This window comes from Dysidea avara, chromosome 12, assembly GCF_963678975.1.
Source record: "Dysidea avara chromosome 12, odDysAvar1.4, whole genome shotgun sequence".
Lineage (NCBI taxonomy): Eukaryota > Metazoa > Porifera > Demospongiae > Dictyoceratida > Dysideidae > Dysidea > Dysidea avara.
In genome coordinates this window covers 3,743,627-3,767,275 of record NC_089283.1, presented here as the reverse complement: position 1 = coordinate 3,767,275, position 23,649 = coordinate 3,743,627, and the positions used below count along the sequence as shown (strand labels likewise).

Below are 23,649 nucleotides of genomic sequence, written 5' to 3'. Positions count from 1 at the left end.
TTGTAACCGTACTTTGCAATTGGTTTTGCCAATATGTCTGAAATTTTACCAGAATTTAACGTACATCCATTCCTGGTTATCAAGCTCAGTTCAAACCTGCACTATACAAAAAAAGACAATATTCTCTCTCATGATTGCTCTATGGATGGATAAACAAAATAGGTATACTGTCTGTAAACACTTATGACTGGGATCAAAATCAGATCAAGCAAGCAAGGGTCTATTGTGCAGCAAATCAAACAATCAAGAAGTCCCTAAAAGCAGCAATTAACTTCTTAAAATGCAAACTTTTAGCATTTGCTAGATGATCAAGGCTAAAATCAAGAAATCCAGCTAGGCCAATCAAAATTGTTGATTCTGGCTGCAAGTATTTTAACTGGCAGTATGAAGGTGACTATCCCTTGAACCAGTATTCAATTTCACCCAAATGTCTTAATCCACATAACACGGTCCGGTGTTTATAAATTTAGCAATTCTAATTTTTACCACTGATCATATTCAATTTTCGTAAAACACAGTTGTGCTTGCTAACCAAATCACCATTATAGCTTACTAATAATATCACTGAATCATCAAAAATACACAGATGGATTAGCACAAAATTGTTTAACACAAAATTAAAATGCAATATAGTTCTATTACATTAATGAGTGCATCTTACGCATGTACGCAAAGTGTACAATAAATGTTCAGCATGGACACTATGAGTAGTTTGGAATGTGCTTACATAAGGGAGTCAGTGTTTGTGCATTTGTGGGGGTAAAATCACATATTATACATTTGAGCTCAAATTTATGTGTTTCCAGGTAATAAGTTATGCAATTCAAGTGGCAATAAACAACTCTTCAAATATTTCTTCAGTAACTTTTGATAGTTCTTCAACTCCCTTGATCTTATCTAGCAACACTGACCAAGTTTTCGGACTGACACCATGTTCTGTACTTAACCAATCAATAAATAGTTCTCGACAACATCTTTTTGGATTCCCACCATGCTTCTCTCTTATAGCATTTACAGCTGGTATTTTGAAACGTAAAGCAAAAGCAACATCTTCCCATTCTGCTTTGATCTTTGGAATTACAATCTTTATAAGATCATCCATTTCTGGTTCTTAAAGAAAAGGATTCATGTCTTACAACTATCTAGTACATCTCTTTCAACTCACCATTTGAAAGTGTAACTCTCTGCTTCATGCTTTTCCGTGTAGCCAGGTCTACAAGAGGTCCTGGTAGAACAGCTGCTGATTCAGCTGCGTACACAAGGACGATATGATGTACAAGTACAAGTAACTAACTTTTTCACAACGTCCAAGGTAGTGTGTAGTTGGGAAAGGCAGACATGGTCAAACACGAACATGGATACATTCACACATATATTTTTAAAATTCTCTTCTGCATTTATTATGTTATCATACCTAACATTGTTCTGTACAGTAGTGTAGCGGGGTATGACAATATAGCCGACGTACCTGTCACAGCACCAAACATGTGTTGGTAGAATTGTAGTACGCCGAGGTTCCACTAACGGTTGGCGGAATAGGGGAGGATTCAAAACTGGTCGTGAAGCCAAGCACCTCGTGTTAATGCCACAATCGAACCTGATTCTTATCACGTGAACCGCATACGTGCAACATACTAATAGTGTTACATAATAGGTGTATGTAAAGGTTCTACAGTTCCTCCTCCACGACAAGTAGCCTTTCCCAGAGGTTGGCTTTACATAGCATTTACTCAATATACAAGTGTACATAAGCATGCATCCCAAGAGCCTGACTTGTAAGATTAAGTTGGGACACGCCAACTGATGCCAGAATTAACAATAATAGTATATTTTGCAATGTCATGTGTTCATGTCCAACCATCTCCACCTTTTTCAATTATCCAATGAAAGGAAACCCTTTATATACCAAAATAATCTTTCCTGCACCTTTGCTTGCACTCAGTGTTACTATAGTAACATGTAATTGATTTATAGTTGTCAAATCTTCTGCAAAGAATCTAAATGGTAAGATTCAACTGTAAAATGATGTTGAAGAGCGATTTTATACTACACCCTGGAGCAACATTACCAATAAATAGAACAAAAAGTGCAAGAAGTAGAGACAATTAATGTTTTCTCTTCAAGCGTTTGTAGTGGTGGCATGGGACCACCTGATATATACCATTATTTACTCTTGAAACTACATGGCCTCAAATTTAGGAAAAAAGTATGATTTACATTTGCGTCAATGTTTGATCCGGCAAAACTGCAGCCTTAATTTTTCAATGTAGCTGAGGTCTGCTGTCATTTGCTTGCAGCAGGCCTGAGCCTATCATACTTTTGAAATTGCCTACTATGCTTTCGAGCAATGCTCCAAAACTTTCCCTATTATACTCCAGTTATGCCCAGTTGTGTCTCATTATGTTCCAAATATGCTTATATAAAATTGTGTCTTGACTGCTTTATTAGAATATCTATTAGGATATTTCAATATGCGGCGACTTTTCTATTAGAGTATATCGATCTTAACTATAATACGTTCACGTTGAGCTGAATCCTCAAAAACATATGGATGCAATTACACACGATCTTGAAATTTGGCTCATTTGTAGTACTGCTTGACCTGCTAAAAATATTTCAAAATCTTTCTGTTCAAATGTTTGACATAATATTTACGGCCAATCAAAATTTTCACAATACATTTCCTATGGGGAAGCCATATAAATACAATGTCTATTACAGCCTTTTCCTGAACTTGTAATGGAGCCAAACCGTACATGTCTGTTGTTGACACCTTTGCTATTACCAATAATCATCTGGTTGGCTGAAATGTTAACTCTGTTGAGAAAAAATCCACTTTTAATTTTTAGCTGTTTTTCAGGATTCAGCTCAATGTGAACATACTATAATCTTTTCTTCACAACGCAGCTGTAAATCAGATTTTTAGCTAGTTTGCGCACTATCCCATTTTGCATCATGCAAAATGGACAGAGTTTCAGCTTCTCTGATCACCAATGCACAAAAAGTTTGTCCATTATGTTGGCATTATGCTCAATGCTTTTGGCTACCTATTATGCCCAAATTTTGCTGGCATAATCAGCACAGGCCTAGTGTGGGGGTCATCAGTCCACACGTTATCACATGTGTGTCACTCTGACCTTACTATACAGGCTGAATCAATATCAATCTCACAAGTAAAATAATAGCTATACCAGTTACTGGTACAACCAGCTATCCACTATACTTGACAGCTTAGATTTCATCCAGCTAGAATGAACTGCACTTACATTAGTGTCTATGCATTTAATCAGCTTATTATTGCTTCATGTAGTATTGTGCAAGCAATTACGAGAATATGAAGAAAAACCATGTACCATGACAATGTAGACACCATATAGATGTTTAAATAAACAGTATTAACTATAACAAATAATCATAGCTAAACAATACAGTGCTCTGTACACATATATGTACCTTCACTTCCTTTGATGAATGGAAAGTTTCCAACTACAAATGTTCTGTCATTAAACCTTTTAGATATACTGATTGTAGAATGAAGTGTTATTGAAGGATTAATTTTAATGTATTGAAGTTTAAATCGTGGAGGAAAGACTTTCTTCTTTTCAAGCTTTAACAGCTCCTTCACATTGTCATAATACTTCCAATAATCTAACTGCTCATAAAAAATCTGAAAATATCTGATAAAAGAATGGACAACAATTATTAATATATCTTTACCTCTGTAATTCCAGTTGGATATACAGACCATCCTTGACTTTCATCACAAGAGACAATCAATGATTCACCCTCAGTGAACAAAAACTGAAAGTGATAGTCATACTTTTTCCCTCCATACTGTGATTCGATTACCTACAAAATTATAGAGAACATGTAATAGCTGAAAACTAAGTGGAACGCCCACTTCACTTATGAATTGATTATTGGGGCACACATTCAGACACACAAAAAACTTATGGGCTTGCCTGGTGCTTTTCTTTCTTTTGATGTGATACGTTTATGGGTTCATTGGTCATAAAAAGCAAAGTTACAAATGGAAGAAAAATTTTGAATTTTTAAGTTGGATTAGGGATAAAAGAAGGGAATAGCTAAATAGTGAAACAAGAGAGGTGGTCTATACCTGCAGATACACTAATAGACATTCAATCCCTATACCTGTACTTCAAACCAACTTTTAACTTGTTACTTTACCTTTTTACAGCACAATTATGACTACTGAACCCACACATACTACATCAAAAGAAAAACTGGTGCCAGACATGCCATAAAATTTAGTTTGCACTTCAATCCAACAATCAATCATGAATAGTGAAGAGGACATTATACTTTGTTTTCAGCTATGTTCGGCCTATTACAAAGCATTGCAAACAAATGACAGCATGAGAAAGGTCCTGCAATAAATTCAGTTGCTATGGAAACATGGGCGATAAGTATGACACACAGCCACAAGGAAGCCATATTGTGCTATCATAATAATAGTGAATCAACACCTTGCATAGTTAGCAAAAAGAATTGGGATACAAAGGAGGACAAGGAGAAGTCCATGGTGCATGTAGTGTATGCATTGTCATTGGTGAAAAGACATGTCTCAGGGTGAAACATGAAGAAATAAAGCCTGTAGCCTTATTTATTATCGAATTATGCTTGGCTGTAGGGATTTAAAATTTCATAGAAATTTGTTAGGGTTGCTCTGAAGACATTTATGGGCTTAGCTATGCCTAACCAATACTTTCAAGCTGTCACAAAGGAAGGTGAGGCTGTTTATTGGATGATATTAACCCAAACCACCATGATCCTTTATATAAAGTACTGTCATGTACGTATAAGGTAGAAATTAAGCTAGGCAAGCAATTGACAGCAGAGGCTGAGTAGTAAAGGGTTTGGACATATATGTAGGTGTGGAGGTCCCTGGTTCGAACCCTGGACAATTTGCTTTCAATGTTTAATGTACGGTTTTTACTCTGCTGTATTAGAGTATCTTGATTGCACTTATTTCACATGTTTGATTATTGCTTTATTTCTCCTTACTTTCAGAACTCAAATCACAAAAGATTAATTTTGTGCTTTGATTTTCAACCTAACTGACTGATTTTAAACTTATTTTTCAGCTGCAGTTTACCCTGCAGGCGTGACAAAAAAATCACACTTGGTAATTTTTGAAATTGCTCGTGACTTGGCATTACTTCTACCAATCTGTACACAAATTGGGATGTAACATGCTCTTTATTCCCTCCAGGTTAGAAGACCATCCAATGAAACTTGCATGAGTGATGGAAATTTTTGTAATATTGTGAAAAGCAAAAATTAGCAAAAGATGAAGAAATACAAAGAAGATAAGGTAAATTTGAAGGTGCATACTGTATCGCAAAGACAGTTGGACCAATTTAGCTCAAATTTAGTATGAAAGCAGTTACACTCTGCAGGAAGTTACAGAAAAAATGGGTTATTTCTGTTAAGCCATTACCATGGTACGAATGCATGAAAACTGTGCTTTCTTGTTCCTGTATAATTACAGACTTTTATAACACAGACTTGTCTGTCATGCACCCAGATGCATCGGCTGCACAACACACTGTCATGCGTCTTGATAATAGTCTTACAAGATTTACTCAATACGAAGCGAACATTATTGCTTGGTTTGCTACCTGATGGTACTACCACTACTGTATAGTAAAAAACTTTGGCGGTAAAAAAGTGTGACGAAACCCCTCTGTTGAAGTGTATAGGTAGCTAGTGTTGTTGTTGTAGCAGTACTTTTGTAGCTACCGATCTAACAACGTGGCAGCAGAGGTGCGTGTTTCGCTATCTCCTGCAATGCAGAGAGCGACCGTATTTGCTTTTCCAGTGAACTCCAGTAGCAGAGGTTATCACGTATATCAAAGTATTTGGCCAGATCCATCGTGAGACGATGAACTAGCTGACGCATGTGAATGGGAAGCCAGTCGGAAATTCTATCCCAAAAAGTGCTTACACTGAACAGTGGGACAAATTCCTAGGAAGATCTCCAAAGCCAGCTCGATCTTTATTGCGTGGTGGTACGAGCTGGCCTTCATCTCAAGTTCTAGTTACTCAATGCGCTGGTGCGATAATCTAAAATAATTGGCGAACACAAATTTTTGGCGAATTGAACGCTATTCGCCAAATTCGTCAAAGTTTTTTACCGCCAAAGTTTTTTTACTATACGGTATATATCAACAATTTACTAATATGAGTATACCTGTAACCTGATAGCAGTCAACAAATACAGATAGTTTTTAAAGCATTGTGAATAATGTCCATGCAATAAAGTATATTATCTATTATAATATTTTATATAAAATATTAAACGTATGTAAATAAGAGACCAAACCTGTGGTCTCTAATCCACATGCATAGAGACACCTACTCACAGGTGAAATACTTCATTTCGGAGAAAAACATCACAGAATATTATGCATAATAACAGTCTTATACTGTTCACAAATCAATGATGTTTCTTACCTCAATGCAATCAGAATTTAGAGGACAAAAACATACTTCAGCAACATGTGCCTTATGAGGGCTTGTAATATCATAGGTATAATACAGGGCTAAAAATTTTCTGTCTGTTTCCATCCTATTGCTCAGTAAACAAAATTAGCAGAAATGATTGGTAGCAATGACACAATAACCAATGTCAAAATCAAAGTAAGTTCCACCAGATATGTTCTTCATTACAACATTTTCTTTAGAATAACCAGTGTCATTGTCACATGCTTCAGCTACACAGAAAGTGTCAGTGTCTTCTGAGCTCGAAGCACTTGCAAAATGGCTAAGAATCAAGTAAACTGGAATTTTAAAAGAGTAATGAGCATTAATCCAGTAAAAGCTACTAACAGGATAATGTCCACCTGGGAGCAGGAAGGGACCAAAGCGATCTGCAGTTGCTCGTATTTGTACACAATCTCCTTGTGATACAGCACCAGGAGGGATGACAATAGCAAAGTCATGATTGTGATTATAAAATGTACCTCCAGTACAGTCAACATGAAACAAAGCAACAGATTTCTTATGATATAAAGGACACTTTTCTTCTTCTGTCATATACATAACTGGATCCCTTTTGATAGAAGTGTGGTTTAATAACATGTATCTTGATACATAAAGGTTTTGAAGTACAAATCTATTTGTATACGTTTCACAGTTTGGTGGAGGAGAGAAGTAGCTATCAACAAATCTTGGTCTGATATTCCTACCACACACATTCAGGTATAGTAGTGACTGGTTAGTGGATAAAATGATATCAACTAGAAATTCAGTTTCCGAGAGGAATGTAGTTAGATTATTATCCATGTCTAAAACTTGAAAATTGGAACAATTTCTTAAAGTGTGAGCAATGTTTACTGCACCAGTTAATGTCAGCAAATTGTGGGATATATTTAACTTTCGAAGAGTGAGGCAATTGGCAAGTGCAGGCAATAAATTTTTTACACAATTATCCATGAGAACATTTTTAGAAATGTTAAATTCTTCAAGTGAAAACATACTAGGTAAACTCTTTACAATCAAATTTGTACCAGAAATACCAATGTGACAACTACTCACATTAAGGTTTGTTAGCACCGTCATTTGCTTGACAAATATCTTGGTGATGTCAATTTGTTGCTGCCTTGTATTCAACTACTGAATATAAGTAGTTTCTTCTAGAATGCAAAATAATAACATCAGTAATACGTACATACTACTATGCATACAAGAACAATAGCATGTGTTCAAATTCTGTGGCGGTTTAAGTAATACATTGGAGCTTTTTGCAACAAAAATAATGTTTAAATGCTAATTATTTGAGACATTAATTATCTGAATGGCTATGGATGATATTCTGTCGATGCCACAAATCCGTAAACCTAGCTATAGAGTATCCAAACAAAAAACAGCCAAGCTGTGAAAAAATGGTGCGGCCTTAAAAAGCCTTGGCGAAAAAAGTTGTGAAATCAAAGGTGGCGGCCAAGAGATGGCTGCAATGATGTTGATACTAATAAATTTTAACAATGCACACAGCCATTATTAAATTTTTTTTAGCATCAACATCATTGCAGCCATCTCTTGGCCGCCACCTTTGATTTCACAACTTTTTTCGCCAAGGCTTTTTAAGGCCACACCATTTTTTCACAGCTTGGCTGTTTTTGTGTAGATTTTACTTCTTTTTGTACTTTATAAGGCCCAAAAACCAGCCTATGGCTGACTTCCGAGGTTTGTTTTTACTCACATTTCTTCTTTTCTATGAGACAGACTTATAAATGTATTGCATTGCATGATTTAATTCAATATTTGATAATATTATTGTAATACTCTAATAAAGTGTACATTTTTTGAGGACTTCTAATAGAACATACATAGAATGTTCTAGAACAATTTAGTACTTCTATTGGTAGATTTACGAAATTATATAATTACAAACGTTTGATTGTAAGCAGATTTAAACTAGAAATTTCATTTATAAAGCAGAAATTAAGTGAGGTGATCAGCCAAGGTAGCAGTGGTTCAGTAGTTAAGGATACAGGTGTTAGGTATGGAGGTTCCTGGTTCGAACTCTGGTAAGGTTTTTTCTCAACATTTTTTGTACACCTTTTTTACCCCGTGGTGACTGCTCTATTAGAGTATCTCAATCCCGCAATTTCACACTTGTTTGGTTTTTATTTTATAACTTTGTCGCTGTAACTCTATTGCTATCCAAACTATCAAAAGGCACTGCTACAATGATCAGCCTATCTACACACCAATTTCCAAGTTATTCCTATACTCGGTTTACCCTGTAGCCGTGACAGAAGTTTGATATTTTTTTACGTGAATAAATGCTCATTAATCCTCAGATTCACAGCAAACTTGGTATGTGAATCCACCGTTACACGCTCTTCATTTGTGCCAAAGATCGAGGCAATCGAGTTACATGTTTGCGTTTTATAGCAATTTTTGCAAAGTGTGCAAAAATATATCAAAGTCCCTGTATGGCATAAGAAGAAAAAAACAAAGAAATTAGAACAAAACTTTGAACACCCATATCTCACAAATGGCTGTTGCGAATTTAATCAAATTTGCTGTGTGGCGTACCCTACCTGGTGGACAGCTATAATGCAAAAATGGTGTGCTTTGGAGAAGGGGCCATCGAGCTATGCATGTGTGAAAAAGCTGTTTTCTTTCTTCCTGTCAATATACCCATGGTGTGGTGCACTGGCTTTCTTGGCCGCACGACACACTACCGTGTGTCTTGATATACATTACGTATATGGTTGCTACAATCATTGCTTGTTTGCGTTACACATCATGCAGGATCTAGTAAAGTGTAGATATCCCTAAAGCAGCCTGTTGTATTGTACAAACAAGCAAATTAATACTTTTAATGAGGTTAATTGTATATTCTCCATCTAATCCTGTTGTGAAAAAGAGTGCCATACTATCAACCACATGTTAATATGAAAGAGATGCAATACAAAAGGGTGGCAGTGGAGAAAAAACTGCACTGAGATATTGTGTAATTTGTAACAGACATTTCTTCAATTTCTTGGCTGCCACCCTTTGATATCACAAACTAGCCTATTGTTGATGATTGCACATTTTTCATAGCTCTGCTGCTTTTTATTTATTTTTGTAATTGTATAAGCAAGCCTAAATCCACCCTCTACATGCTACTGCTGCTGATGTATTTGCTGCCGCTGCCGCAGCCACCGACGTCACTGCTGCTGCTGCCGCTGGCACTGCTGCTGCTATCAGAGTTGTTGTTACTTGCTGCTGCATTGCTGAGACCTACCACTGGAATTACTTGTCAAATACTTATTAATGATGCTGCTAAGTTTTAAAAATCATCACTGACTTTCACAGAAGTTTAGATGAAGCATGAAATACTTTAAACAAGTACTCCATATGTAATATCTGATAACTAACCACATACACATACACCTTTAAGACTATTATTTATATGCACAGTTACGTACCTTCAATGGAGGGTGGGACATGCTTGAACTTTTGCAGTTCACTGGTTAATTGTAGTTGTTGTTCTATCATTAACAACTCTGGTGGTAATGTCTCACTCTTAATATGTAATCTAGTACTCTCTACCTGCAAACTTCCTCTTCCAACAGTGTAGTTATCTGCAAATTTTTCAATATCATGTTCAATGTCAGTGATAATGTATTGACAATGCTCAAGTGTAGTGTGTCCTAACGACTTGTCTAATTTTTCAATTTCCTTCAACTGTTTACACACTTTTTCCATAGCAGGTCTATTATGAGGATCATCCTGTAGACACTCCAACACCATATCATATAAAATAGTGTTACCATCACGATTACTTTTTAAGGTGTTTATCAATTTTGACCTTCTGTCAACTTCTGAAAGTTCCTTATACTTCCCTAATTGTTCTGAAGTTTCAACATATTTATTGTCAGGTATAGGAAACTCTTGTGTTACTGTGTGGATTATAACACAACCAAATGAAAACACATCCAACTTAGTGGAGTAGTCAGGATGAGGTTTAAATGACTCAGGTGGCATGTGAGCTTTATTACCAGGAGCAGTGGGTAATCCTTTATCACATTCCTGACCATAAATTATTGCTTGTCCAAAATCAGCAATTTTAGCATTACATTTTTCAGTCAATAAAATATTATTACCAGTCAGGTTACAGTGGATAATTCCTTTTTTGTGTATGTAGCACAAACCACATGCTACATCATGTAGTACAGAAATTTTAAAATGAAATGACTTTTTGATATTTAAAGTTTCAGTAAGGTTCATCTTCATTCTCTCCATCAACAATACTGGAGACTGAGGGTTATCTGATGTGAAGAACACTCCTAATAGTTGTATAATACAGGGGTGTTTAAGAGTCAGTAATACTTTGAGTTCTTTGTTTAGTGACTTGTGGGATTTCTCATTACTTGGCCGTATCCTCTTAACCACACATTGCTTCCCACAATACTGTGCAGCATACACCACACTATAAGAACCATATCCCAGTACCTCAGGAGTGATGTAGACATCTTCACTTTTGATAATCAACGAGTCACCAAACTCCAGCTGTGAAAAGTATATAATATGTGTGTGAGACCATTTGTACCTGTAGTAACAGTTATAATACAATATGTCTTTTACATAAAACCATACACATGTTCTGGCTGATGAGTTCAGGGTGAAAGGTTATCTCTATTCATGGTTTTAGACAGCAAGATTATAATAAGAATAAAAGACTGTCATGTTCCAAACATTTTGTATCTGTCATTAAAAAATAGTAAAGTGCTCACATATTTGGCTCATATAAGCAGTATTACAAAAGTCACTACATCTACCAAACACTCCACAATTAATATTTTATTGCATGAGACTGATAATGTGTCACAGCAGACATAGACAAACCCTTACTTACACACAGACAAATAACACACATACTGTAATTCAAGGACATCACAATCAATACAAGGTGGAGAAACTGGCATGTGTACCACAAGGAGGGAAACAGCCACTGAACAACATTAACTAATATTAGGCCTTGAAACTACATAGCTAGTACCTGATTTCTTTATACCAACTTACTAACATTCATAGTACAGATATTTTAGTATGTAGTACAAGGCTCAGCCTAACTACTAAACAATACTGTTGTAGGATAATAAAGGTTACATTTTTCTCCACAAAATAAACCTGCTTTTACTAAGCCTTCACAAACGCTGGGTAGTATTGGTTAAGCATAACCCAAGCTCAAACATGCCTACAGAGCAGCCCAAAGTGTTTTCAATAAGTTTCTGTATATTGAATTTCAAATTTTCATTTAACTGATTTTTCACTGACTAAATAACTAACTAACTGATGTGCGCAACTCAATACTGCAGACTTTTTTCTTAAACTTAGTGAAAATTAATACTGGATGATCCATTCCACCATTGTGAAGCAGTGTGTTTTGGTAGTGGCTAAATCACTAAATGGAATAAACATCTTACATGTAGCTATTATAGGCATTGCTGGTTTGTCCAGTCCTGAGTGTATGTAGAAGTGGTTAACACAATCATGTAATGACAGTGGGACACATGGACATGACAACTGTTAACAGTTCAGAAGTAATTGATGCCACTGATGTGCATGTGCACTGTTTTACCGCATTTAAAAAACAAGCACTGGTTCTGATAAACATTGAATCCAGTATAACAATTTGTTAAGCTAGTTAGCCATTTACCAATAATTTGAATTTCCTGATGCATGCATGACTGTTTATTCCAAATGTAGACAATACTGAACAAAATGTTTACAAACTACACAAATGTGTGGACTGGTCCATCTGTTTTACAATAAAAATAACATAGTTGCATTGATTTTCTGGGCATCTACTATATCTAGTTTTACTATAATTTTGTAGATTTGATCTAGTGTTGTTTTGGTTCTAAGGTACTAGAACTAAAAGTAGTTTTAGTACAGTAATTTATTTTTAGTTCTAGTACACTAAAACTATTATGAGGTGTTTTGGTTTAAAAACTAAAACTAAAGGAAAATTTCTTGAACTTGTGGTTCTAATACTAGTACTAAGTTAAAAGGTTTCAGACAAAAACAAAGGGTGTATCCATTCACTGGACTGGACTACTGGACTGGATTACTGGACTGGATTACTGGACTGGACTACTGGACTCAAGTTTTTTGTTTTTGTTTCTTTGCCTTTTATCGCCAAACTTAACTAAAACAAGTGTCTTAGAAACTGACACCATTCACCATAAAACTTGTACATTGATCACAAAACCTAAACTAAAACCTTGGTGCAGTTCTTTATCATAATTTGCCTACTGATAGTAATGTTTCGAGCACTGTTAACACTGCCGTCTTATCTATTTAGCCTTCTGTTGTAAAATAGCCACCATATATATGTTTTACACCACTATGATATAGAAATTGTCTGTAGTCTGTGCGTTCACTCTAGCTTTGCCGGCTCTTTGGTTATAACATTTGTAAATAGCGACGAGTATGCAGTGTTAAAGAATTGCTTCCCAATGCACACACTTTCAAATAGGAAGGTAAGGTTACACATATTTACAAAAAAAATACAGTGAGTGTAACAGGGGTTCAAACCAAAGTTATAGAACTCCAAAACTATATAGCACCTTTTCCAAACATACAAAAACAGACTGTAGGACCAGGTATCTTACAGACCTTCAGCACTTGTGCTATAATGCCTAATTTAAAAAAAAAAGATAGACTACAGTTAGCTGAATGTGCCTCATTTTTATGAAAGACAAGACATGGAGAGGAGAGCCCTATATATAGCTTCGAGTGTGGTGTACTACTGTATGAAATCACTTTTAGTGGTTGAAAAAGGTGTTCGTGGTTGAAAAAAATGTGTTTGAGCAAATTTTATGTGAGTCCAGTAGTCCAGTCCAGTAATCCAGTCCAGTAGTCCAGTCCAGTGAATGAATACACCTCAAAAGCAAACCTGACAGTGCATTCTAAATGTCAGAGACCACTGCCAATTATCACAATTCATTGAAGTTGCTTATGTCTGTAAGTGAAGTCATAAAAATCTTAATCCTATATTTACTCTTTGTAGGCTGTCAACAAAACTCCTGGGTACTAAAACTAACACTAACTAAAACTCCTGTACATTGAGGGTACTAGAACTAAACTAACTAAAACTCCTGCAAACAGGAGGTACTAGAACTAATACTAACTAAAACACTTGTAAATTGAGGGTACTAGAACTAAACTAACTAAAAGTTCTGCAAACAGGGGATACTTCTAGAAATAAAACTACTCTTAAAATCAAGTACTAAAACTAGAACTAAACCAAAATGATTTTGCAGTACTAAAACAACACTAATTTGATCACAATTATGACTTTTTGCAGTGTAATTTCCAAGATCTTCAAGCAAGTGTTCATGTACAGCATTCACCATTGAGCAATTAATATAAACACCTGCTATGACAATCCACATTATACCTATATTAGTCTGGTTCCTTATGGATTTAATCGCGACACAGCGGATTAAGGCACCAAATTTGGTACAGTGATTCCTTAGGATGTATAAAAAGATTTCAGAAGGGGTGCCACCATGAACTCGCTTTGCACCCCTTTGTACGGACAGCTAATTTTGACAGTCCGCAAAACTAAACCTCATTACATTTACTGTTTTGAATAATTTGTTTTCCTAACCACATTCCCAAAGGTTAATAGTTCCTGTTTGTGAATGAGTAGTCCATGACATCCCATAATAGTTTTATTAAGGTTACGGGATACTGAGCGACTGTCAAACAAAAAAATTATTACGTAATTAAATTAAGGCTGGCTTGGTGTTGTTGTGTTGTGTATCAGCTGGTAACAGACTTAAATTGTTGGGAGAATCATAGCATGCTGACTGGACAGGTACAAGGTACAAGAAAACACACGTAACAGTACAAGATAACATAGAAACAACACACTTAGCAACTGGCGCACCTGTAAGCACATGCGTAGTTTTGCTGACTAATGGCGATATTTTCCTGAACCAAAAATCAGAACTATCAAACTAGTTGTTAACGTTTTGTATAAACAGACTACTAGTTTGGCTTCTTGTCTAGGTCCTGACGGAGCCATTTGTTAGAAATAATGTTTCTAGTGCTTGTGACAACACTTTAAAAATTAATTTTGTGACCACAGTGTCTTGCTTTAGGCCATATTGTAGTCCTATTTCAGCAACTATACACATTATTCACAAATCCTCTTGTCAGTCCCTCACAAGTGATGTTCTTCAAACCTTAGAATTGTTAGTAAGTTCTCATGGTTCTTCATTGGTCTGATTTTTGGTTCATAGTTTTCACTAATTGGCATGGGGACAACTCATGTTTCCATAATGACATTTGAATTCCATGTCGATTAATGAGAAGTTAAGAATGCATAAATATTTGATAACAATGCATTAAGAAAAATCAAATCCCTAATCATGAAAAATGATTGATAGTGTACATGTGGGGTTTACAGTATCCTGTAACCTTAAAATAATATGTCTTTGTGAAAGATACATGGCCTAAACAAAATTATTGGTTTAGCAAAATTTAAAATCGCTAAAATTTAAACATGGCTATTTGTGAAGGTTTTTCACAATAATAGCTAGTTATTTATTTTCTGTCAAAAGCAACATCTATGTTTCCACTACACCAGCTGACTACTGTACACAGAACACCAGTTTCCTGGATACTTGACCTCTCCTGAGGTTGTAAACAGGTTCAACCTTTTACACACATAATTACAGCCAGAATTTGCTATAGCTAGCTATTCATTTGCACAGTTCTATTTGCTAATGAAATGTACATACGTTGCTGTTCTGTTATTGAAATTCTTTGAAGAGATCTGCTAACTGATTTTGTCATCTCTTTAAAGAATTTCAATAACAGAACAGCAATGTATGTACATTTCATTCGCAAATAGAACTGTGCAAATGTATAGCTAGCTATAGCAAATTCTGGCTGTAGTTATGTGTGTAAAAGGTTGAACCTGTTTACAACCTCAGGAGAGGTCAAGTATCCAGGAAACTGGTGTTCTGTGTACAGTAGTCAGCCAGTGTAGTGGAAACATAGATGTTGCTTTTGACAGAAAATAATTAACTAGCTATTATTGTGAAAAACCTTCATGAATAGCCATGTTTAAATTTTAGCGACTTAAATTTTGCTAAACCAATAGTTTTGTTTAGGCCATGTATCTATCACAAAAAGACATAATATTTTAATAAAACTATTATGGGATGTCATGGACTACTCATTCACAAACAGGAACTATTAACCTTTGGGAATGTGGTTAAGAAAACAAATTATTCAAAACAGTAATGTAATGAGTTTTAATTTTGTGAACTGTCAAAATTAGCTGTCCGTACGAAAGGGTGCAGGGTGAGTTCATGGTGGCACCCCTTCTGAAATCATTTTATACATTCTAAGGAATCACTGTACCAAATTTGGTGCTTTAATCTGCTGTGTCCCAATTTTGGCAAAATTTTGTCATAACAGACCCTACTATACATATGTAGCTAGGTAGTATTAAATTCTTGAATAAGACCAAGTGTCTGTAATCATACCGAGAACAGTACACATCAGTGTTGCACTAACTCAGCAAAACCTGTTTTGAACCTTTTGGCTGCTGCACTGGTTTTTACCAATTAGCTACCAAGAAGGTAAATAATTACATCAAATCATTCTGACACTATATCAAACTTTTTCTTGTAAAAAGCAACAGACAGAATTGTCAGGGGCACCAAGAATGGTCCAGGCCTTTAACACGAGTTTGACATTCTTGTCGAACAGTGCCCTTTCCAAGTCCATTCAGTCAGTCCTGGCACCCTTCATGCTGCCGTCAACCAACCTTCTAGAACACTGCTAAAGATATAATTCTCTTCCACTTCGATCATGACTCCTCTCTTCATCGAAGAATACTGTAAACACGATATACTGAGCGAACTATTACACCATAGATTTATAAACCCTATGATCACACAGTCACCAGTGCAGTAATTCACCAATATGGCGTATGCATAGGCGAAACTTGAAATTACATAATGTGGATCATGTGTTGAAAATGCTCTATACAGTAATTGTAGTTAAGGAAGAATCAGTATAATACTATAGTTGACTAAGGGCTGAACAGCTGTTCTGAAATAAGCCCAGCACCAAAGGGGTTTCTGGAAACCTAGAAAATCCCCCTAAAACTGCCCCTGGTGTCCACACTCCTTAACAATATAGCTGATCTGCTCACTAAAAAACAAAGGATGTCTGTAATGATCTGCACTTATACCAAACAGTATTGCTGCAAAAACAAGACACTGCAGCTACATCCCGGCAGCACATGTTGCTGTCAGACCTTCAGTGCTGGTCACTGTAAAGTGTTAATAATAAATACTTTAGGTTTAGGAAGAAAGTCCATCCCTCCTGGAGGAAGACTGAGTGTGGCCCCGACTAGACATTGGGTGACCTGCAGTTTGAATCCTGGAGTTGGAGAGATTTTTTTCCTCACTTTGGCCCCTTTTCTGTTACACCTTATCAGTCACTAAGTCAAGTCATTAAGTCTAAGTCCTTGAAATTAGGTTAGGTAATCCTAAGGTTGCAGCACATGTTGCTGTCAGACCTTCAGTGCTGGTCACTGTAAAGCGTTTATAATAATAATCCCTTAAGGTGGCGGTCAAGCAGTCGCGAGCGGGCGCCTACAATTGTAATGATTTTTTTAAAAAACTACTGTATCTTTGTCTCCATGCAGGTTTTAAAGAACACAACCAGAGTGAAGATTAAGAAGACACAACCCCATGCCCTAGCATTGTAAAGAAGGCCTAATTCCTATTCATAGCGATATTATAAAATATTTGTAAAACATTCTTTCAGACAAGCCTATTAACTAACGTGTACCTCTAGTCTCTCCATCCTTGGGGAAACAATGTTTCTTATCAGTCTTCGTGTAACTGTGTATAACGGTCATCATAGGTGCTAAGATACCCACAGAAGTTATGCTAATGTCGCTAAAAGCGGCTATAGAACTACAACCCCGACCTGCAGCGCAACGATTATACACTACTACATTTGTTAGGCCACCAGTGATTGTCATTCAAAATTTTGGCCTCTTACGATTAACCGTCATGGAAAAAACCTGCTCACCAGGTGCAGGTGTAGATCATGCGTTCGAATGCACGAGTTACATAATCAATGTGGATTTTAAGATGGCTTGTGGTTTTGTGCTTTGTTTGACTTTCTTCTCTAAAAGAGTTCGTGTCACTCGTATGAAAGCTTTTTATGGTGTATTATTGATGTGTGCTTGAACGTGTGTATCGCTCCGACAAATGGGAGCAGTTTTAGCTGATTGTTGCAAGTTTGAACAAATAAATCAGTCGTTAAACCAGTGGGGAATCATTGCTACTGTGAACTCAACAATGAAACTGGTGAATTATTGTCATAATACGTACGCAGTAAACATATCACTACAAACAATACTACAAAACCACGTTACAACACTAGCACTATTACAAGTCGTCAATGTTTGAGAGAGGTTGTATCATTTGTCCTGTAGGGTACACAGGATCGGAAATTTCAGGTAGCAAATACTTGTTATAAACTGTTTGTAACTTGGGAAACATTTTCTGCTGCCAAAAGTCTGTGTCTCGGTCTATTCTGTCAATAGCAAGGCAGTTTGGTGTCCACACACAAAAGTCACACCATGGCTTGTTTGCAATTGCCATCTGTCCTTGCATCTGGTAATAATACGAATGTGTTTTTTTCAGTGTTACCTGTCCATCTACCAAGGAACAACAGAATCGGTTCAATTGTTCACAGGCAGTCTCTGGAGTCATGGTCCTTGCAGAATAAGGGCATTTAATCTCAAGGATTCCATGTTGCCTGCCACTAGTCTCTGTTGGATCCTCCATAAGACCATCAGGAGATGCAGCCAACCATGGATGTTGCTGCTGATATGTATACCTGTGTGAAGGACATGATAAGGTAAAGAAGTTCCTTTGGCTTTGACACTTATGTATGCTGTTCTTGCAGCTTCTTCATGATTTCTGCCCCACTCCAATGCAGATATTGTATTCCGAGGTGGCCTGTAAAGGATGGACTCAACCAATTTCTCAAACTTTGATCTACGTTTGACCACAGTAGCAAATGATGAAGCTGTTAGCTGCACACTCCAAAGCCTTTGCCATAAACTATTTGGAGAAACGTCCTGATCGGTAGTAGCAGCAGCTAGCTCAGCAGCTTTTACATCAATAACACACAGGGACTTGAGGAACTCTTTACAGATGTCATGAAGATTTTGTTGACTGGTGATGTCTGGAGCAGTGGCATCTAGCCCATAATCTTCATCTGGGATTGCTGGTGTTATATGATACTTTTTCTCCAGACGTGCACGCTTGTATGACTCAGAATTTTTCCTGGTTTTGTCACTGTCATGCTTTCTTTTACGTTTGTAAGCATATGATTGAGCTACAAGTGATGGCATACCAAAAAGGTGTCTCCATGTATCTGTACACCATGTTGGACCAAGAGTAATGGACAAGCCTGCAGTCATACATCTATGCTCAAAGGATCCAGACTGGATTCTATTTATCTGTTTACCTCCATCCATTTTTGCGTGGACCGACATAAGCACTCAGTCAAATTTGTTGTTTTGTTGCCAATCAACTGATGGGCCTTGTTTACTAGTCTATCTCCAGCCCGTTCCACTTCAAATGAGGAGGTTTGGAGGCAGATCATCAAGATTTATGTTTCTTGGATGGCCATACACTTGCTACTTCAGAACACCACTCAGAGTTACAGGACTCATGGTAGCCCAAATAATGTTTTGGACCTGCTCTTAAGTCCCGTTGAAGCTGCATCACATTATTTGTCTCAGAGTGCTTCCGGATTGCACAGCGTGCACCATGTGTTATTTTGACAATAACTGATTTGGTAAGACCACCACGTCCACGGAATGCAGGAAAGTCTTTTGCTAATTTTTCTAATTTTGACCTGTACCCTTTCACTCCCATGTACAGGAGCTTGTTTGTAGCAGCCCCAAAAATCACACCTGAATTTGCACTGTAAGAATGCTGGTGTGATCTCTTGCTCCAACCAGCATCGACGATTACTGTGATAGCAGGTATGCCTGATGGTATCGTTTGTTGTTAATTGCAATTTGTTTTTCTTCTCTACCAGCTTCTAACATCAGTTCAGTGAGGTACTGATCAAATAAGTGACCTAAGCATCGTTCAATGTCTATGAACACAGGCTTTGATAGTGGAGGAATGCCAATAATGCTGAGAGACTGCTCCAGGTTGCTGAATCCACCACCTGTGGCCATTTGACCCATCACAGCGGCAACGTTACTTTCATGTGTTGACCTAAATGTGCCATCTTTCCTTGTAACCATTATTTTATCACTTGAAGTGAATTTGAATTCTTCATGACATTTTTCACATTTAGCTAAAAAAGTGCTGCTAAGGCCATCCCGCTTTACTTCTCTGATCAACTCTACAGGAGCTTGACATGCAGCACTGTGATTGGTAATTTTGTGAACTGCCTCCTGTAAACTTTTGAGGCTAATGACTTGGCTACCTTCCAGATGTAACCTGGCACGAGGAACATCACTTGAGGTACTAGTATCAAGGTCAGTGCTGATGTTGGAAGTGGTGCTACCTGGAGTGGTGTCACTACTGGAGGAGGTGGTACCAACTGGAGTGGTGTCACTACTGGAGGAGGTGGTACTAACTGGAGTGGTGTCACTACTGGAGGAGGTGGTACCAACTGAAGTAGTGTCAGTACTGGAGGAGGTGGTACTAACTGGAGTGGTGTCACTACTGGAGGAGGCGGTGCTACTGCTACTATCTATAGTTGTGAATTATTTTCTGCGATATATTTATATTACATTTTAACAAGACTTACATTAATGATCAGGTGTCATTTCGTCACACTGAGGGCTCGTGTGGCTGTTCCACCATTTGTTTATAGCTTTTCTGTTGGCTGCAAGTGTTGACCTGCAACAGCTCTTCGTTCGTTTTTGTCTTCTAGACTCACTACCCATGTCAGGAATAAAACTTACCACCAAAACTTTGTCAATGCGCATGTAAGGCCTCCCCTTACCTTTGGCTGTCTATTCGCTCTAGCTTTTCTTCGCGACAGATAACTTTCGTTGCACCTGTGTAGTAACTAATCGTACTTGTGGGTTTATTATTATATAACAGATTGCGTAATGTGGTTTTATATGTTGCAAGGCTTCTTAACTGTAACGGCGCCCGTTTGTACGCTTGACCGCCACCTTAATGTCACTCCAGATAAGTAACAGGATCAAGATACTCTAATAAAGCAGTCACCCTTATACAATGCCATGCACAAATACAGTCACACAAGTATCATAATTATGCTATAACAAAAATATAAACAAACTAGTGTATTAAAAATGGAGTACGGATCCAAGCAATAAAAAGTAGTGAAACAAGAAAGATATTAATATTAATAGTGTATTACAGCAACATAGCTGCGAAAATGCATTACATAACATGCCACATGGGATTTCCCACATAGCTATATTGTAACACATTGTTCATATCTCTTTTGTTTCACTACTTTTATTGCTTAGATCGCTAGTTTTTGTAAATATATATATCTGTACCTTCTTCAGCTCATTAGATTTTTCAATCAATCTCCTCTTTTCTGTTTTTAAAGCATCACAACTCTTCTTATATATCATTAGCTGTGAACTGATATTAGACAAGTCTTCTTCTAATTGATTCACCTTAATTTGGTTGCTTAATTTTTTACCTTTCTCTTCCTAAGAGTAAAAGATAGATTACACACTTGCAGAACCCGTTATACCTGTAATTCTTTGTCCAAGGAAATCATGTTTTCTGATTTCTCAATCAATTGTGACTCCAAGGGATTGATCCACTCTAGTTGCACTTGTTGAATGACTAATGACCACTCCTATAAATTAATTAATCTATATTGAAACACATGGTAGTGTCCTAAGAATCAATACAACAGAAAGTGTGATATAATTTACTCATATGGTACTACAATAAATTCTGCTTAGTAATGTATAAAGACCTTAATAGTTGAGGTTTAATGCTGTACATATGTAAGTACAATTGAGTTAGCATGATTTACTACGAAGAAGAACTAACAACTGAAGTAAAGGAGAATGAAGGAGTAACCAAGCTGAGTAAGCAGATCATCGTTGGTTCACCAAAAGGCACATCCATCAGTACGTTTAAGTGAAACTAATTACCATTCGACAGGAAGTTTGGATGAATTTGACAAATTGGTTACATTCATCAAATCAATAAGCACCTCAAAAGTCAGTGTATCAGTCAGTTGTGATATGTGATTTCTTGCTTTTCATCAAATTTTAATTGGTCAGTGCTGATCAGTTACTTTGTCAAATTTTCCCTTTATCAATTTTTCCTGTTATACAGTATTTTACAAGTTTAGCTAACCATTCCTGTTTATAGTAGTGTAAACACTCCAAGTAATTTTGATATGTCCTAGACAGTATATGTGACTGCATGCAAAAAAGTATAGACATGAAAAGATAGCTATTGCCTCAGCGTGGCATAAGAGGATGACAATGAAAAGTGCTCAAACAATAAAGAATTGGTGAATTTAGACACAAATTAGACCATCTGTTGAGAACACACCATCATATAAACAAATTATTACCTGCAAATCCAGAATTATTTTGCATATGATCGACTTATTTTCAGCACTTTCATCACTACTCTTCTGTAATTGTACAGGAAGATTGATTGTTCTTTCCTTGCCCTGTGAAAAATTATTCTATGGTATGTATGTACATGTAATAGTTGTAACATGGGCGTGAGAGCTTTGTCTGTAATATATGCCTGACAGCCCAAGGGCCTGAGGCTGAGAGCTGAGGGCATACATATCAGGTAAAAGCCCAAATGCCCTGTGGTACAGCTAATACCGTATAGCAGGTTTTATAGCCAGGAATTAATTTTAGCATTTAGGGTCTTTTGCTAAAATTAATTTGCGAGGATTTTGGCACCATGATAATAACGTGATTTAGTTTAAGGTCGCGTGATTTAGTTTAAGGTCTCAGTTCATCACTAAGCACTCTGGAAAGATGCATTGTCCATCAAAAGCCAAGGATACAGCTGTGTACGGTTATGCGAGTCGAAGCAAGAAGTACGGATAAGGAAAGGTGCATGTGACCCGAACTAACTAATGGCTCTGACTAAAAATAATTGAAATTTAGCTTGCAAGCCTGCTAGCAAGGATCCAGCTCTCTATTAATCTTTCTCCCAGCCCATGCAGAGTATAGTTGAACAATGGATAAGACCAGGAATGCGAAAGACAGCAGACAAAGTGATGTAATGGTTGCATGTACAATGCCATGCAGCATGAATCGCATTGTTTTCACTTTGCTAGTTGAAATTAAACTGGTTTTCACTTGTTACAAGTGCTACCACATCAGATTTTTGCATGTATATTAATTAAAAGCAAGATTTAAAATTTATTGTTACCATTCAATCGCTCTGCCACTTTTTTTAAATGCAGGAAATTCCAGATGCTACAATAACCCACTATACAGTATTGATAAAACATGCAAGTAAGACAACCAACATGGAAGTGCTCAAAAGTCACCATGTTAATATACAGATTAGATTTTACACAAAAATGTTTCTTTGCAGCGTTACAGGACATTTACATTAAAACAATCAAAACAATCCAATAGTGAAGTCACTCACAATAAAATACTGTAACAGAATTACTGTAGTCAAGAATTATAGGTATACAGTGCTCCCGTAAATATCTGAGCCTCTATTATCCGAACACTAGGTTATATCCATACAGTAGAAATGACTGCTCTATTAGAGTATTTTGTCTAAGATGTATGTCCTATTAGAGTATTTGAATAGGGCTCTGTATATTATTTATGTAAACAAATGGGCTTTGATTATCCCTGAACTTTTTGATTATCTGAACATGTCTTGGACCCAAGGAGGTCAGATATTGAGGGAACACTGTAATGTAAATAGACCAGCTAACTTGTCAACACTGAAAGCTACTGTACTTCTTTGAACCTCCAAAGATTCAAGACCCAGAGGTTTCCATTTAACTGAGGACTGTACATTTTTCAAGTGAAGGTTTCCCATAAGGAGCCAAAGGACACTATGAAAAGTCAAGGATGAGATTTCTACATTTTTTTCAATTTATGAGACT

At 36.7% G+C, this 23,649-nt stretch overlaps 1 protein-coding gene across 5 annotated transcripts in view; it reads right to left on the bottom strand.

The window, feature by feature from the left end:
- Nucleotides 1-547: 547 nt before the first annotated feature.
- The window catches only part of LOC136240159 (probable serine/threonine-protein kinase kinX), a 55,141-nt gene continuing 32,039 nt past the window's right edge, over nt 548-23,649 (bottom strand). For 3 of the 5 annotated variants that reach the window (XM_066031055.1, XM_066031054.1, XM_066031057.1), the window contains 9 exons: nt 22,126-22,227; nt 21,283-21,390; nt 21,080-21,238; nt 9,948-11,031; nt 6,478-7,658; nt 3,718-3,849; nt 3,454-3,667; nt 1,166-1,249; nt 548-1,110 (listed from right to left, as the gene is read on the bottom strand). In XM_066031055.1, the coding sequence (XP_065887127.1) occupies nt 7,636-7,658; nt 9,948-11,031; nt 21,080-21,238; nt 21,283-21,390; nt 22,126-22,227 (1,476 nt within the window). In that variant the 3' untranslated portion in view covers nt 548-1,110; nt 1,166-1,249; nt 3,454-3,667; nt 3,718-3,849; nt 6,478-7,635. Of the gene's footprint in view, nt 1,111-1,165; nt 1,250-1,580; nt 1,998-3,453; nt 3,668-3,717; nt 3,850-6,477; nt 7,659-9,947; nt 11,032-21,079; nt 21,239-21,282; nt 21,391-22,125; nt 22,228-23,649 lie in introns of those variants that run through there. The other 2 variants (XM_066031056.1, XM_066031058.1) reach the window with 2 other exon arrangements.